This window comes from Parambassis ranga, chromosome 20, assembly GCF_900634625.1.
Source record: "Parambassis ranga chromosome 20, fParRan2.1, whole genome shotgun sequence".
NCBI lineage: Eukaryota > Metazoa > Chordata > Actinopteri > Ambassidae > Parambassis > Parambassis ranga.
Genome location: NC_041040.1, coordinates 19,208,273 through 19,226,780, shown reverse-complemented (window position 1 = coordinate 19,226,780; position 18,508 = coordinate 19,208,273). Strand labels below are relative to the sequence as shown.

Sequence of the window (18,508 nt, the reverse complement as noted above, 5' to 3'; positions counted from 1 at the left end):
CATCTGTAGGTGTGTTGGGTGCAACAATGAACACACCAGCATCTCTTAGAGCAACACTCAAAAAAGTGGAGTAATATGAAGGCTGCTGAGCCTGTGGATGCTCCAGCACCAGACCACACACTACTGCTGCACATATAGCCCAACCCTAGCCTGATTAGTCTTGGAGATGTAGTCAAGATGTAGTATGGGGAAATTTAGGTTACATTCTGATTACAGGGGGTCCTCAATGTTTATCATAAAATACTGGCAGAAGCATTAAACAACAAAAAGCCAGCCAGATGTGACATTCCAATTGACTCAATTAACTGTATAGCGAGGTCTGTGTGGATCAGGCCTTCATGATTGAATGAAGAATTAGAGCAGGGAATCTAGGCCAAAATCCCAATACTTTACTATATACTATATAATAAAGACTGGCTTCATATCCATTTTAACCCCCTTTTAATCGGACAAACAATTTGGTTGGTTCACAATACAACATTTGTCTGTTGCATGAAAGATGGATGATGAAAATCACACTGCTGTGTGGACACACCTTAGCGCCATATGTTTCCAGTGAGCTGGTCAGTAGGGACAACACAGTCACAGCTCATTAATGGGAAGTTCATTTGCTGTTAATGATGAAACCCTGTAGGGCCTAAGCTGCCATATCACAGTGAAACATGTATGTAAGTTATACACACACAGCATTCGTTTTGATCCTGGAGTTCTTCTATCTTTTAATCATCTATGAAATCTACTATGTTCATGTAACATGGATGCAGGAATCATTCAGTCAATTCATTTCATGAAATAGATAAAATAGAAAGAACTTGCTTTGATAGGTTTTTCACTTTTTGTGTTTACAGTGTATAGTTGAGCCTGGCCATTCATTACTGTATGACATTGTTTGAAAAATGTAACACTGTAAAAAATATTTCTACTTTCATTAGACAGAAGTGGAGGTGTAGACCACCTCTGTGTGTGTGTGTATGCGTGTGTATGCGTGCGTGCATGTGTGCAGGTTAGCACTGTTGAAAGATGAAGGACATTTAGTCAGGTGTAAATGAAGCTGTGAAGAAATTAACACCTGTCTACAGACATTCTGTTCGGGTGCGAGTGTGTGTGTGTGTGTGTATATGTGCCAACACTAGTTTTCACAATCTGTTCATATTCTGTCATTCACAGACAGGGAGGGGAGCTTCAGCGCAGTGACCACAAGACGAAGGAGGAACTGAAAATAGCCACCGCTGAATGTAAGCTGGACAAAGCACTAGGGCCAGACTGGTTATCATTGTTCATGTTCACATGCAGTTTATGATTCGGTTGAAAATAATTGTCTTTGCTGGGCTTAAAAAAAAATTCCACTTTTTTGGGATTCAATTTCATTTTGTCCTTTGTCCCTCACACTTTTCTTATTTGAGACTGGGGTGTCCTGATTCTTGCTGGTGAAATGTTAAGCCTACAAGACACTTCTAACACATTTGTCAGGGGCAAACTTTAAACGCCAGTGTTAGTAATAGATCACCTTTTCTTCTCACACTCAATGGTAGTAGTATACCTTCCCATTCCTGTTAGCTAGCAGACTTTGGACCATGACTGGTTTGGTGTTTAAACCTGACACCACAAAAAAAGCAATACATCTTTGACGTGTACAGTTATGCTCCTGAGCTGCTTTCAAACAGAGCTCGAGGTATAAAGCTGTACAGCTAAATTTAAAACCCCCTCTTATTAAGTCCACCTGTTTGTTCTTGCAGATTTAAAACAAACCTGGCCTAATGTGTTTAATTGCCCAGCATTCCGCAACAGTTTTCTACCGAGTGTTCTGCTGTGCTGGTTTACCCATTCACAAAGCGACCCATTTGCATCTTTTACTACCTCTGAATTCAGCTCAGAGGTGTAACGGAGGTGCAACACAATGCTCTGTGTTTCACACAGCACAGCGGTTTGTACACGGGCTGTGTGAATGGGATTATATCTGCACTTGTTTTTCTACATCCTGTCATGATCTGTTCCTTCATCACAGTTACAGGTGTGGCTGTAATAATATTTTTATATGGTGGCGAGGGACAGGACGCTGGCTAAACTGTCAATCATGGACAGTCCCTCCCACCCTCTCCACAACACTGTGGACAGACTGAGAGCAGCTTCAGCCACAGACTCCTGCTGCCCCGCTGCTCTAAGGAACGGTACAGGAAGTCATTCCTGCCGTCCGCCATCAGACCCTATAACTCATCTGGCACTGTAAAGGCTGTGCTCACAAACCCGGACTAAAGCATCATCACAGGTGCATTTCAAACTACTCACTTACATTAACTGTATTTATGTTCATTTTTTTCTGCTACTAGGTGTGTGTATGTGTATACATATTTTTGTTTATATTGTATTTATTGTTCTTTGACATGCCGCTACGAGAACTTAATGTCCCCACAGGGATTAATAAAGTAATTCTTAATCTTAAAACACATAATAGTCACACTATGCGGCTATCCTGTACATTACATATGCCAGGACTGCATAACTAATGTTAAATCTTTATGATGTCAGAAATTCACATCTACTCCAGTCTGTGTGTGCAAATGTGATTTGTCTGCACGTTGATGAGGGTGACGGATAATTTATGTATGCGCTGCATCTATGAATGCTGACTTCAACAATGACAGTGATTGATTGCAAAGATAGTGGCAGTCCATGATCTGGAGTAGCCATGCACTCCATCATCCAGGCAAGTGAGTGGTCAATATGATTTTGCATGTCACTAGACATAATGCATTGCCTTTTATTCCATACTATAAACTAGAAGTTCCGTGCTGGCATGGCTGAATTTCAACCAACAGCCTGAAATCAACCGTGCTAATACAATTACTGAATCCAGTGTTGTGTTTTTGTTTTCTTAAACACAATATGCTGATGTATATGCATGATGATGATGCACAATATGATGATGTAAATTTTGGATTTGAATTTGAGCACCCTTACAGTGCTTGAAGACATGTGATCATAAGAGCATGATCACAGTAAAGCTCTATGGATATATCTAAAGAACATCAGGCACTATACCTGCAATAACCAGGTTCCTGCTATGAGGGACTCTTCACAGTGACCAGAACCTGGTTAGAACTTAGGATGGGAAAGGAACTGCGTTTGATCCGAGACTGGCATGACTGTTACCTTTTAGCTCTTTAATGAATTAAGCACAGGAAAGCAGCTTAAAGAGGATCAAGATACTAAAGATAACAATTTTCTGACTGTACTTGAGTAGTCTAGTTAATCAGGATATCACCTAAGAAACGCCTTTGTGCTAAAGTTCAGGAATTTCTACTATTCTAAGACAAATGTTACAGATGTTAGTAGTATTTATGTATTTAATCTCTCTGCTAGGGCTTTGATTGACCTTACAGTGATGTCACCAGTTCAAAAATAATAAGCCTGAAAGCAGACGCCAGAAAAGCAGAGAAATGCAGTGCCACGAAGAAGGTGTTTGTGCAAATATATTATCAAGGTGTGTTCAGTTGTCAAAACCCAATTCATCCTGTGTTGGGAGTGATAAAATGGCCCAGAAGTTCTGCAGAACTGTCCACGAAACAACTTTGTATGTCAGGCTGTTTTTGTTTTTTTATAATTGCAGTATGCAGTACATGCACTGGAAGCCCTCCTAGACTGTTAATGCAATCATTTTTTTATGCAGGTGCTGATCCAAGACCTGTCAGGGAACGGCTGCAATACTCCAGAATTACAATAATCATTTCAAGATATTTTTTTGTATTTTTCTATTATAATGAGTTCAAACTGAGCCTGGCGAAGCATTCATTTGTGCTGGTCTATACTTTGTGCAGCACTACATGCCCAAGACAAGTAATCAAACATAAAGTTAAACAGAATCTGGTTAAGACGAGGAGTTTTTCACTCGTCTTGCTCACACACACACACACTCACACACCGTGCAGGGATCAGTTCCAGAGCATGCCTTAGAACAGCAGTTTGAAGCATTCACACAAAGGATTTGCAGCATATCCTGCTGCCTGGAACAAAGAATTAATAGCAGCCTTCTGCTTCACATTGCAGACTTCAACACTTTCCTCTCCACCAGAGAGAGAGAATACTACTTGACTTACATATCTGTGCTCACGCAGATACAACATATATCCACTTGACCCCTCAAATCACATACAAGCGTTCAAAATATTAGTTCATGCAGCTATAGCGGATGGGTTACTACAAACCTCGGTGACATGATATAGATTAGCATTACCACCTTGTTGCCAGACCTGCTTATGTTGAGAGATTTTTTTTAATTCTGTTGATAGGGTTTGTGCTATCATTACAGCAGTGAAGATCATTTTTGAGTTTTGATGTGATGATGTCAAATATATCGACATATCCTCGATTAAATAATAATCTAATTTAGTAACCTGTACTCTAGATATTTGTGTGACATAATCAAGCTGACTGATGCCTGTGTTGCTATAGTAACCTTTGACGTTTGATTGCCAGTTCATCCCCAAGCCAAAATTTGTTGGACATGAGTCTGCACTGCCACTCCAATAGCTGACATTTTGTATTATCACTGGATGCTTTCACTGGCAAAACATCGGATGTGAACGATAACCGAATGTGTGAATGTGTATAATTAGTACTTACTACTTATAGGTCTCTGAGCGAACGTATTCAAAAACATGGGATACCCCCAGCTGGAATTGGTCCGCGATGGGTGTGACCCACGGATTATTCTCCGCTTTAAACACTTGCTTCGGTCCGGTCAGGTCGAGATTACCTGCAGACACAAAGTGAAATGTGTTAACATCTGGAGCTGCTGCTGATCACGTGCACTCGTGATGTAATCATGCAGCAAATGCATGTGCCTTGTTCGTGTGTGTGTGGTGTCTACCTAGTTCAGGAGGCAGCACAGTCAGTCTGTTGCCCTGGATGTGAAGCTCTTTGAGTTGAGCTAGGTCCCCAATCTCCTTCGGCAATGAGATGAGGTCATTATCTCGAAGACTCAGCTGAACAGAAGAAAGAAACAAAAACAAGGATTAATTACTTTTTCAATCATTTACACGCACATTCAGAGAAGACTTTAATTCTGCAGCTTTTTATGTTCTGTTCTTTGTATACAGTACTAGTTGAAAGCACATTTTACTACTGAATTGGAAAATCTTTCATTACAACATTTTTGCCAGTGTGGCTGTTAGGGTTGGGTGTAGGGTTGGGCGATATTGGCAAAAAAATTAATCATGATTAATTGTGGCATTTAGCCGATAACGATTAATTTGACGATTAATTGATGACAATTGCACAACTTACATGTTTTTGACTCTAAATCACCAAATTGTTCTAAAATGACCCTAACCCTTATCTTAAGTCACAAAGCAGTATATCAACATGAAGATTAAACAGGACAAATAAGTTCAGAAAAGTCACATCAGTGATTATTAAAGTTAAAAAAAAGCAGCAGCAGAAAAAACATTACAAAACAAACCGGACAATTCCACATTTAAATGTATGTGTGTGCAAATCAACCTGCCTTACGTTCTTCCAGTGCTTAGTTTGGTCGTAAGGAGCACAATGACTAATAGTATCGCGGATTCTCGGCCGAGTGGAATTCTTTCCGATATCTGCTGGAGGAGACTTCGCTGTTGTAATGTTTTCCTATGTTGCTGTGAAGTCCCTAAATAAAGATTGGGAGGCAGTCGGAGTTCATTCCTTTGATCCGAGCAAACATCCAGTTGCTATGGCAACAACCAACGCTCCGCGCTTCACACCTAATGCATGCCGCATATGCGTGTGCAGCATTATACACTACAGCTGTAGCCGGCGTTGTGGCCTCGTCGCGCTTTCTTCGTACTCCGGCTTATGGTGACAGACACTGAACCTCTGTTAGGAACGTGCTGCTCCGCATCATTTAACTGAATACCACTGCCTTCCACCATTATTGTTATTGTGGGCTCACGTGTACGCTTGAGGGTGATGGTGAGAGTACGTCTCGCGACTAATCGCCGTAATCGTTAAGTGGCAAATATTAATCGGTGACAGTTTTTCTGACGATTAATTGCACACGATACGATTTTGCACAAGCCTAGTTGGGTGATGTTATTTTTGACTCCTGGTTAGGTTTCATTCTTAGTCATAGATGGGATAAAGCATTATACACCCTGCATATCCCTTGATTTTATGCTCAACTTTATTTCCAGGGAAAACACTGCAAAGTTTTGCAGGAACTACAGCATTAGTGCATGTCTGTCAGGGTGGGGGCGTGACCCTCATAGTGGTGGCTCCCCGTTGAGAATGTTGGTCGGTTATCCCCGTGGATGATGATTTCATTCGCTTGCCCAACCCTAGTGACTTTAATGGCTAAGATATTTGTTCTTTAGATAATAAAAATGTACTTATATGTGGAATTTGGAGAGTGTTTATGACAATAAAAGCAATTGTTTGTTTTAAGATGATTTCTTTTTCCAAGAGTTTTAATCGAAGCAACTGAACTCAAGGATTGTTTTTTGAAGATGTTTCCCCAGAGTGGCTTCTTCAGTTCTGCTATTGTTCTGGTAGGGAAACTGTGTTTTTTTGTGTTCAGGACCTCTGTGGGTGCATCTTGGAGGACTCACATCCCTCTTGTTGAGGGATCTCAGTCATCTAAGTTCCTGCAAGATCCTCGAGTCCAGTTGCCTCAATTTTAACTCTTGGAAATGACTATGACCTGGATGAATGAGAGCATCCACAGATGATTGATATAATACGATAGAAAAATAATAAAGACAGTCCTAGGACAGACAGGAGTCCTATAATTGTGTGAAGTGCTATGGTGTCAAGGCTGGTGACTGAATTACCCGCCGACTTATTTCGTCAGTCGTGTTGACATTAACTTACTATTTGCAGCTTGGTCAGCTTGCCAATGTCCGCAGGAAGTGCCTCAAAGTCGTTGTCACTCAGATAAAGAGCTCGAAGCGTGGCTGCAAAACAAATGAATCAGTCTGTATTACCTGATGATCACTCTGTCATCAATGTAAAGATTATTATACTTAGCTAACAAGATCCATACAGTTTCTGTCTATATAACACTGGCTGTGGACATTAAGGCAGTCATAGTGTTTCATCACAAGAAGAATGAGCAGTCAGTGGGTCTAAGGCTTTAACTGCCTTCAAAACAATGTGTGGATCAAAAACCAAGTCAATGTTTAATGTATGTGATTGCTATACATAACCCTGGCATACTGAGTGTTAGATTTACAGACAGCACCCCACCCATGGACTCATCCATGCTACAGGGAGACTTCAATGCCAATGCCAACTAGGACACCATGGGGAGGGGTCATGTGAGGTTCTGGACACCTGGATGGTGGGGGAGTCTACTGGTCAGACCTAGAAGACCCAAATTAAGTTCTGATAGAAAGTACTAGCATCACAGAGATGGAGGTTGGAGACATGGTGTCCAAATGCACCTTATATAAAAATCTTAAACTTAGGAAGTGACTGCACAGAGCAGTGGCCTGAAGATTGTGTGTGCCTGTCATGACAGCCAACCAAGAGGTCTCTGGTGGATGCTAGGGCCCAGGGCACGAGGATGTCGGACTGAAGAAAAGAGGGATTGACAGGTACCAAGGGCCTACAAGGCTACAACAGCACCAGCAGTTGCTGAAGCAAAGTGGTGGATCCGTGATTCTGGTGGATAAGCCTCTAAGGTAAAATCTATCCTGTTGTATTAGACAGGAAGTGAATATCAATATTTGGACCTTGGACCCAGGAGAAGCAATACTATTAGAAGGAGGGCCTGATACCTAAGTATGTAGCTTTGTGGTTGTGAGGTGCAGCCTTGTAGTCCTTAAGTTTAATTATTAAAAGTGGTATAACAGTGGTTAAAATTGGTCAGGTGTTTTACTTTAATATAACTTCTTCTTGCGCTTGAGTCATAACAAATACTTCAGATGAACCTCTTTTAAAGAAACATTAAGTCATGTTCATGAGTTAGTGCCCCCGCTTTTAGTTTGAATGTATTGTAATTCTACAAACATATAAATCATAACATGACTTTTTTCCCCACTCTGCCAATATTTATTTAGCTGACTGACCTGTTTTTACCAAGCATTAACTTCCAGACAGACAGCCTCACATCTGCCTCTAGAATACTCTGATATACAGAGGAGTTAATGGTCCACTCAATGACTACAAGGAGTCCAGGTCCATTCAGGCTAAAAGTTTTGTTTCCAGCTCTCCTCCTTCCATGTGCTTTACAGACAGAAGACACTTCCTCCTGACAAGCTGTACTTGTTCAGTCTTCTTCTAATTGTGCTGTCACATTAACACTGAGCATGCTTAGTGAGGCCTGTAGGCTCTGACATGTAGCTCTTGTTTTGTTTGTATTTCTCTGATCTTAGAGTGAATTTGCTGGGACGTCCACTCCTGTGAAGATTGACAGCTGTCTTGAATGTTTTCTTTTTGTGAAATATCTTTCTCACTGCGGAATGTTGAACTCCAAACAGTTAGAAATTGTTTTAGAAGTCTTTCCAGATTGATGTGCAGCAACAGCTGCTTCTCTAACACCATTGTTTATGTCTTTCCCTCTTGACATTGTGTTAAAACACAGCTGATGTTACTCAGAGAATGTTATATTTTTAATATTTTTGTGTTTTATTAGGTTTTTACACACAGACACGTAGAATTAAAGGGAGGTACTAACTTTGAAACATGCCTGTATGATGCTTGATACATACAATGTTTGCCAATTTAACATTTTTAATTTAAATTTTTAAGTTGAAATAAATGCAGTTGCTACATTTTTACAAGCTGCGAGATTCTCTTTTTAGAGGAAAAACATGATTCCGAGCTGTAACTATGTGAAAATAACGTGTGTGTGTGTCATTGCCTCTCTTGGCTTACACATTTGTGTGTGTGTGTGTGTGTGTCTACTTACTGAGATAGAAGAAGTTTCCAGGCAGGGAGTTCTGGTTCAGGTTGTTGTAGGTCAGGTCCAACACCTCCAGAGCTGGCAATGACCCAAATCCTCTGGGCAAGCTGCTCATACGGTTCATGCTGTTTTCACAGAAGACACACATGCCAAGGCGTTACACACATAAACGCCACACTGAAAAATGGCCCTTAAAGGACTAGTTGTGTAGGATTGAGTGACATCTAGAAAGCAGCTTTGTCCACTTAGAGGACCTGATACCCATATATGTAGCTATAAAGGATACATTCTTTGTGCTATCAACTGAATGGGATATTTGGCCATAATCTATACTGTAGTGTATAAACCAGATTATCCCGGCCTAATTCAAATAGGTTAATTTCACTACAGGAAAGGCTTGATGATCTCTCTAACAACGTGAACAAAAAAATATGTAAATATGTTAGCAAGCCATATATTAGCCAAAATAAGCTTAAAAAAATGTTATGCACCCCTAACAGAAATCATCCAAGTCATGCGAGCCTACACCTCTACCTTGATTTTGTGTTTATAATGGCACACACATTTCCTGCCTGTCCTTGCAAACTAACCATCATCAATGTCATGACCCGACAAGTAGGAAACCAAACAAACACACACGCACAAAAAGCCAGGGACAGGCAGATTAACAGACAGGAAGGATTTGACGCCAGCTGAGTATATGCACATGTGTGCAACCGACAGGTCATGGGGACGACTGTTCTATTTCAATTGTGTGTTTGACAACTAAAATTAAGCAGTTACAAGGTTCAATCACATTAATGCATGCCCGCAGGAAAAAAAAAACACAGACAAAAACAAACAATGAAAAGCGAGTGCACAGCCTGAATAGCAGTGTGAGGCTTAGACTATCCAGATGATGTTTGTTTGTGGATCAATACACACTAAGGCTCCCCTCCTAATCCTCCTGTCACTGACATCCTGTCTGTGTGAGCCTGCACTCGTATGTGAAGAGATAAAATACACTCAATTTGTCACAAACATGTCAAAAAAAACACACTGTTCTGTTGTAGCCGTTGTTTTTGGTCTTCACATGCACGCTGATTGTTATGAATGTTTGATGCTATGTTCTTATGTGACCTAAATGACTGGAGTTACACTGTAAAATAAATAAAATACAGTGTTGAGCAAACTTGAAAACCGGAGAACGTGAAACCAAATCCCACTTAGAACAGCCTGAGGGAGGTTTTCAATGTAGAGAAAGACACAATGGATGACATGAAATTAATAGTGTATGACCTGTATGTATGTGAGAACAAAACAGAGGCCAACTTAACTATAAACTACAGTGCACTAGCACAAGCCAAAGTGGTGTTTTTTACAGAACTACCAGGCTGCATCTTTCTACCTGTGCAACCCCTGGAATTCCCTTAGAAGTAGCTGTTAGGAGTCATTTTCAGGAGAGAAAACGCTGACCATGGGGTAAGGAATAATTGAATTCTCACACTCTGGCTTTTTTAAGTCTTGTCATATTAAAAACGTACCCAAGGTTGAGGTGTTTCAGCTTTTGAAGACTGCTGATTTGAGTAGGCAGCTCTTCAATCTGGTTGTTGAACATGTTTAGAACTTCCAGGTTCTTCAGTTCAGAGATGTTAGGAGGCACAGCTAGAAAAAAACAGTCACAGAGAACAAATTAAAACTTCGCTAAAGATGATGTGATTGTGTCATAGGCAGTATATAACTATGGACGAAGCCTTCATGATGTCACCTGAAGGTTTTTCTAGAGTCCCTCATATTGTCGCCATGTTGGCAACGTCACAATGGCAACATCAGTAGCCCTGTCATATTTACATCGTTGATGTCCCATTTACAGCACTAGCTTAGGGGCCATATGGTTTTGTTTGACTGATTAGTTAAATTAAACACATATTTTACACACAACATGTTGTGATGAGGCACCAGGACCTATTTCCAGCACATAGAAACACGCATTTATCCAGACGCCACTTATAGCTCTGGTCTGTAACTATCCATCAAACAGAGAGCAGTTAGGACTCATCAGTTGCCACAACTCCTGACCAGCCATTCGTCATCATTAGCAGCAGGGTTCTGGCAAAGCTCTAGTAATTAATAACTCCATTAGTTACTGTGTTGGCCATACCTTAATCATGCTCACATCTGAATGGGGTGATATGTTGCGCTTTTTCTCTTCACTACCAGATATGATCATATTCCTACCACAAATAAACCGATCGGACATTTAGCTGCTCTAAACCCTTATCAATGGAAGCGGAAAGATCAATGAAAGAGCGAGAGAAGCATCAACTGAGCAGCCCTGATCCAGCAGGGAGGATGGGCATTCTGAAACAGTTCACTGAACCTTTGTGTGTGTGTGTGTCTGCTGTCACAACAAAACAATCACAATACAAAGATGTGTTGTATGCCATAAAGGGTCTGATGATGCCTTTCTGCATTCATGTTGTAATTTACTGCCCTCTTGTGGCTACAGAAGGTGACTGGACGCAGAGTAAGAGTTATTCCTGTCTAGGTCTTGGACGAATGCATGGACTAACAAGTAAACCACATTATAACTTGTAATTTATCACCTATTAAATCACTGATTTTTTTAGAGGCTCCACTGAGCTACCTGAAAAATCAAAGCACTCAAACCATCCCAGTGAGAAGAGGCGCTCACCTCACTTGGAGAAAATCTGATTGCAAACCCCTTGATATGCTTATTGTTCGGCAAGGAGGATCGCACCCACGCTGTAGACATATGTGGGACTACTACAGTGTTGTTGTGATTTGGGGGGGATCAGTTTGTTTTTTTTTGGTTTGTAAGACTGGAGTCACTGAGCGCACCTTGAGAATGCCTGCAGCTGGATAACTATGCAAATTATATCATCCCCATCTCTGACTGATATTGGCTGTAAATAGAACATATAATCTTTTCATCTTAATGTGCGGATTAAAAAAAATATGCCAACGGCTGAATGTGACCGATTTACTGAGTGCTGACAAAAAGGGGCATTTTGATCAGTTAGATGGTTTCTTGCTCTGGAGAGTTTTGACCTTGTGACCTTAGCTTTTTTATTTTTAAGACAAAGCCGTACTATCTCGGCAGCTTAAAAAAGCTGAGGCACTACAACTCCAGAGCCCTAACTAACTGAGCCCTTGACAGACTGAAGCATAGTCCAACACAAACTTTGCTGTTAAACACTAGGTCCACCTAATGATGATTATGATTATGTGGAGTGTTGAACACCTGGCCTATAGCAGGGACTGGTTCCTGGGTGGTGCAGTGGTGAGCACTGTCGCCTTCTGCTGGCCAGCTGGGGCCTTTGCCTTAAGGCTGTTCCATACTCCGCGAGACAAAGAGCGGAGAACGCACTCCACGGGTGGTAAGAGATAAAAAAAAGGTCTTTTCCGCACTGAGGTACCATACTCCGCGAGACGCGTGTGTGCAGAACTCCTCATACGGCCCGCCCACTAAACTATAAGGAAAGACTTTACTGAGTTTTTAACACACCACAAGGACTTGTGCCATGGCAAGAGGGCATTATACAGAGAGGGTGCCTGCAACAGCGTGAGATGTCCGGCGATGAGTTGTGAAAATGCGACATTAAAAGTAACAATAGCAAAGATTCAGTGTTTGTGCCTTTATGACCACATTTGCACATCTACTGTGTTCCAATGTGCCTGCGATACTTCAAACTGTCCGGTGATGAGCTGTGAAGATGCGACATTAAAAGTAACAATAGCAAAGATATACAGACATTGTTAACGAGCCTGTTATGCCCGGGTATGTAGGAGTATATAGAATGGTAATAACAGTCACCATCTGGTATGTGTGAATGGCTGTCTGGAGTTATTGGTGACAAATCACCCTGACTTGCCTTTCTTTCTTTCTTTTATTGCTCATCATGCAAAACCGGTATGGTCTTATCTAAATCTGTTGAATCAGTGCTGTTTATACACCTACCTATATACCTGGAGAGGCTCTTGCGCTTCTCCACTTTCATCACGCCCACAATAAATTCCGACCAATCACAGCATGGTTGCCGCACAGCCTTGAAAGACAAAGTTCGGCCCGGACCCTGTGCACAGGAGTGCGGATCAGCGGGCGGTCAGAGACAAAAAATGACGTCATTTTGTGGGCGTAACGTCTGCAGGGGGGAAAAATGTCTTTGTCTCGCGGCGTATGGATCCAGCTTATGTGTCTGCACAGGTTTTCTGTGGATACACATTGCAAAGATGTGTAGGTATTAGGTTTAACTGGGGACTCTAAATTTGCCCTTCAACAGACGTGCGATATGTCTAAGGCAGCGATGTCAAAGTCAAATACACAGAGGGCCAAAAAAACAAATTGGCTATAAGCCGAGGGCCGGACTGATTCGATGTGTATTAAAACATATTGAAATGATTGCACGTAGCCTATTGAACCAAGACCTAACACAGTGTATTATTTAATGATTAAATGAATAATCTGGAAAACATTTTTCAGCAGGCGCACAGACAAGAACAAACTGCCTTCAAAGAAAAATCTCGTCCTGTACATTCTTCTTCTGTAGCCTTTGTTCCGTGTCCATATTCTTGTCTTTGTCTGTGTGTTTCTTAGACGTTTCATGGTGCCTTCTTAAATTGTATTCTTTCATTACAGCCAAACTTTCTCCACACAGAAGACACACAGGTTTGCCATTTACCTCAGTGAACATGTATTCTGCCTCCCACCGAGCTTCAAACCCCCTGTTCTCAGCATCCACCTTCCGTTTAGCCATTTTTTGGGGAGGAGGTAGCTGAAAGTTGACATCTGCTCTGACTGCTAATGAATGATGACGCCGAAGTCTGCTTGCTGCGCTGCAGTGAGTTCGCGGGTTACCGTTGCATTGTGGGAAATGTAGTATTGGTGCGTGCAAAACACCAGCGGGCGGCTACGGCCTGCGGGCCGGTTCTAATACTAATCAAATATCATCCCAGGGGCCGTAGATAATTCATTCGCGGGCCGAATCCGGCCTTGACTTTGACATATGTGGTCTAAGGTGTGCTCTGCCTCTTGCCCATTACCAGCTAGGATAGGCTCCAGCCACCCCACTGCAGTGCGTAGGATAAAGCGGGTTAAGAAAATGGATAAATGAATGGATGGATCGAACGACTGTACATAATCAAATAAGCCCTGTTGGATCAACAGCTACTAATTACCCTGTACGTTCAACAGTAACCAGTTACCACTACTCTGCAGGTATACAGAAAGGGTTGTGTTGTACAAGGTTGTGATATGATCTTTCTTAGCAGAGGATTTTAATATATTTTAATATAACTCACTGTAACAACAATCATCACAATCATCACTCACTGCAGTTCCTATCAGCCTGCACAAAACAAAAGCCAGCTACGCTCACAATAATAGTCTGAATGTGGTCGTGCCACCATGTCTCCATAAAGCTCATAACAGCGGCCTGACAAAACATGCACCCGCTAAATGAGAGCGCTGTTAATTCAACCGTATTATTAACCAGTGAACTGACAATTAATCCAATGTAAGTGTGAAAAAAATTGTACTGCTTACAGCACTGAAAAAACTAAAGGTAAGTAATCCAAAACAATGACAGAATGAGTAACCCCTAAGCAGGATGCCACCTGAAGCCCTGTAAATTGCAGCTTCCAGGACAGGGCTTATGTTCCAAGCTTTCTGCCGGTTCAGGGTGTAACAGGGACAGCTTACCTGTGAGCTTGTTGTGACTGAGGACCAGCTGAGTGATGTGAGACAGAGTGACTGAAATGAGACAGAGCATCAAGTCAACAAGGCGCTCATGCATCCTTATGGCGATGATGGGACATTAGAGCTGCTGTAATTTATCCTACTGTAATACTGCAGAGACTATATATTTTGTTTCATATCAGCAGATGAACTAATGAAAATGAAATGTGATTTGTTTATGGATAACAATTGTACTCCTCCAAAGGAAGTGTGTGTTCCAGACATAAATGATGCAGTAAAACCAAAACATTACAACAAATATATTGAACAACTTCTATATTGCAGTGTTATTACACATATATAATAGTATGAAACAATGTGCTGTTGGCAACCCTTATTGGATGTAGAAAGGCACAAACAGATGTACTGTTAAACCAGCACAAAGCACCGTTTAAACTGTACCAGTCTGTATTTGTTCAGCCATGTTTGCGTCGCACAGCATACGTTTACATTTAAGGCCCAGTGTGTTTTGAACAGCAGTGTCGACATATTACTAAAACTGTCAGGCTGTGCTGCTGTGATTTCGGTCACGTCGCTCATCTCTGTGTAAAGCTGCAGAACAGAGTTTACAGTGATTCAAGGCAAATGGTAGAAGGTCTGTCTTACACAGTGCTGGGATGTCCAACATGTTGGAAATGCTTCTATCGCACATCTCCACCTCCGGAAGGCTCTTATCCCGGCTCTCCTCCACTATCTTCTTCAGTGACTTGGACATGTTTTAGCAGAAAGTTATCTCTATATATATAAACATAAAGAAAAGAAAACACATACAGAAAAGTCGGAGTTGGACGTAGTACAATGTAGTACGAGCGACATACACCGCCATTACAACTCTATTGTTTAACGTTAAGAAACACTGAATGGTGTCGTTTATACAGAAAACTGTTAAATGCTCACCTTCTGAAAAACAGCGTTGAACAATAAAAATATACTACTTCTGACAGAGAACTCGCTCTGCGCTCACACACCCTACCGGAAGTTTGTGTGAGAGCCACTATCCCATAATAGGTTATTTCCTGTTCCTAGTGCGTCTGACCACGCCCCCACGTCAACGTGGGAATGATGTCAGCAGCTGCTCTGCTTAGCGCTATACCCCCAGAGACAGAATTGATATTATTTATAATAATATTACATGATTCAGTTTAAATAATATTTATCTAGCACCTTTTACAAATCACAGATCATGGTTGTTTTTTTTCTCTAATATGCTCATGACGTCTCCACTACTAAAAGCTGCCGGAATACGAGGCTCAACATATATAAAATATACGGTATATATAATTAGTTCATCAGATTGTCTGTGCAGACTTAACAGCATTTAAATAGGGGTTTGTTTGTTTTTTAATTAAATTAATATTCCAAATTAAATTCAGCTAGAAAAAGTTTGATTAATAAATGAACTTGAATAAAAATTGGCCAACTTTAAAGTCTACTGGGACACTTTATTCTCTCTTGGGAAATTTGTCCTCACCTCAGTTGACAGTGTGCTTTGCTTTTCCCAGACAGGATGTGACATCACATTATGTTTAAGGACAAAACTAGGACTAGAACAAATGAAGATTAAAAGGACAAGGTACAGAAGCTGTTTCTTGTTCTTCAAATACTTCTGTGGATGTTTTCCTACTCTCAGGTGTCTCCTGCTGTGGCACAGTGTCCTCCACAGGGGGCACCGTAGGAGACTCCTGGCGTGAAAGTCTCCAAAGGGAAGGGGCCCCACGTAGCTGAGTATAGTATGCAGAGAAAAAAATCTCTAATAATAACTCTTTGTTTCCAGGTTGGGCAGTATATCTGGCTGCCATTATTCATATGTTACAAAAACCAGAGTCTGTGCTGCAGTTCTGCACCAAGCACAGCCCTCCCTGAACTTTGGGCATGAAGATGGCTGCTGCTGTGGTCTCCAGTGGTTGATGCTCCTGCTGCAGACTTGCAACTGTGCCTTCCAACCAGAAGAGGTCAGTATTGTCATGCCGCTTGTATTTGTAACTCACCTGTAGGATGTACACTTTTCTTGGAACTGTGTTACGTTCAAATGCACAGCTGGAGTATAGTCTTCACAGAACACACATTTTCTTCATAGACACATTGAGGGAAAGGTTATGAGATTTTTCAACAAGAAATACATTTAAAGCTAAAAATGCATTATTTATTACTCGTTAGTGTCATTTCAAAGTAATTTGTGACATTATAATATTAGTGTAGTTGAAATGTAAGGTATTACACTACTATAGCGTTACTTTGCCTTCACAAAGTTGCTACTATTATCGGTCACACATGCAGTGATTTTGTCACGAGTAAGGCCATATTCTGAGAAAATGTCCTTAATCTCTGTAGCAATTTAAAAGTGTGGCGACCCCTAAATTGCCTACAGTCGATTGCCGCCTTACTGTTTTAGTTAAACAGTGAGAGACAGAACAATAGGAAATGCAAAAAATTGCATTACTTCACATTTTTATGGATGAAATAAGTATTTGATCTCATATCAACCAGCCAGATTTGTCTCTCCCAGGTGTATTTTATACAGCTGACACTGGGAGCCCTCTCAGCTCCTTAGCTGTTTAGCAGACACCTGTCCACAGAAGCTATCAATCAATGTAGATGTCAAACTAATCATAAAAACCAAGAGGTGGCATACAGCTCTAACTGATATTTGATTGAATTTATTTTATATATTATAATATACACTGCTCAGAAAAATAAAGTAGGAACACTTAAAGAACACAAAGTAACTCCAAGTCAATCACACCTCTGTGAAATCAGCCTGTCCAGTTAGGATCAACACTGACTGTGAATCAGTTTCAGCTGCTGTTGTGCAAATGGAACAGACAACAGGTGGAAATGAAAGGCAGTTATCAAGACAGCCCTATAAAGGAGAGGTTCTGCAGGTGCTGACCACAGACCACTTCACTGCTCTCATCCTTTCTGCCTGATGTTTGATCACTTTTGCATTTTGTCAGTGCTCTCACCCCTAGAGGTAGCATGAGGCGGTGTCTACAACCAACAGAGGTTGCTCAGGTAGTGCAGCTCATCCAGGATGAAACATCAATGAGAGCTGTGGCAAGAAGGTTTGCTGTGTCTGTCAGCACAGTGTCCAGAGCATGGAGGAGATACCAGGAGACAGGCCAGCACACCAGGAGACGTGGAGGGGGCCGTAGGAGGGCAACAACCCAGCAGCAGGACCGCTACCTCCTCCTTTGTGCAAGGAGGAGCAGGAGGAGCTCTGCCAGAGCCCTGCAACATGTTATGAGGGCCCGACGTCCACAAGTGGGGCTTGTTTTTACAGCCCGACACTGTGCAGGGCCATTGGCATTTGCCAGAGAACATCAAGATTGGCAGATCACCATTGGCACCCTGTGCTCTTCATGGATGAGAGCAGGTTCACACTGAGCACATGTGACAGATGTGACAGAGTCTGAAGACGCTATGAAGAACGTTCTGCTGCCTGCAACATCCTCCAGCATGACCGGTTTGGTGGTGGATCAGTAATGGTGTGGGGAGGCATTTCTTTGGGGGGCCGCACAGCCCTCCATGTGCTATTCAGAGGTACCCTGACTGCCATTAGGTACCTGGATGAGATCCTCAGACCCATTGTGAGACCATATGCTGGTGCAGGGGGCCCTGGGTTCCTTCTGCTGCATGACTCATGTGGCTGTGAACTCAGCTCCACTCGTGCTTCACCTCCTTACCCGTATTTGGAGAAACCTTATAGCAACCACTGCTTCCTCCCACTACATCAAAACCTGCTCTTTGGACAAGGGCAGAGCCAGATTACACTTACAGATTCATCAGGTCCTTGTGTACGAGGTGGGGGCGTGCCGAGATGAACTGTCTGATTAGTTCCTCTGAGTTATCAGGTAAATGTTCAGGAATGCCAGAGAGGATCAGATCGCCCA

At 41.8% G+C, this 18,508-nt stretch overlaps 1 protein-coding gene across 1 annotated transcript in view; it reads right to left on the bottom strand.

Annotated features, from left to right (window-relative positions):
- The window catches only part of rsu1 (Ras suppressor protein 1), a 37,979-nt gene extending 22,344 nt beyond the window's left edge, over nucleotides 1–15,635 (bottom strand). Inside the window, exons 1-8 of the mRNA XM_028433336.1 lie at nucleotides 15,516–15,635; nucleotides 15,225–15,353; nucleotides 14,583–14,633; nucleotides 10,405–10,525; nucleotides 8,888–9,006; nucleotides 6,847–6,929; nucleotides 4,868–4,982; nucleotides 4,621–4,753 (exon numbers count right to left, since the gene is read on the bottom strand). Of these exons, the coding sequence (XP_028289137.1) occupies nucleotides 4,621–4,753; nucleotides 4,868–4,982; nucleotides 6,847–6,929; nucleotides 8,888–9,006; nucleotides 10,405–10,525; nucleotides 14,583–14,633; nucleotides 15,225–15,333 (731 nt within the window). The 5' untranslated portion in view covers nucleotides 15,334–15,353; nucleotides 15,516–15,635. The remainder of the gene's footprint in view (nucleotides 1–4,620; nucleotides 4,754–4,867; nucleotides 4,983–6,846; nucleotides 6,930–8,887; nucleotides 9,007–10,404; nucleotides 10,526–14,582; nucleotides 14,634–15,224; nucleotides 15,354–15,515) is intronic.
- Between the last annotated feature and the right edge of the window lie 2,873 nt (nucleotides 15,636–18,508).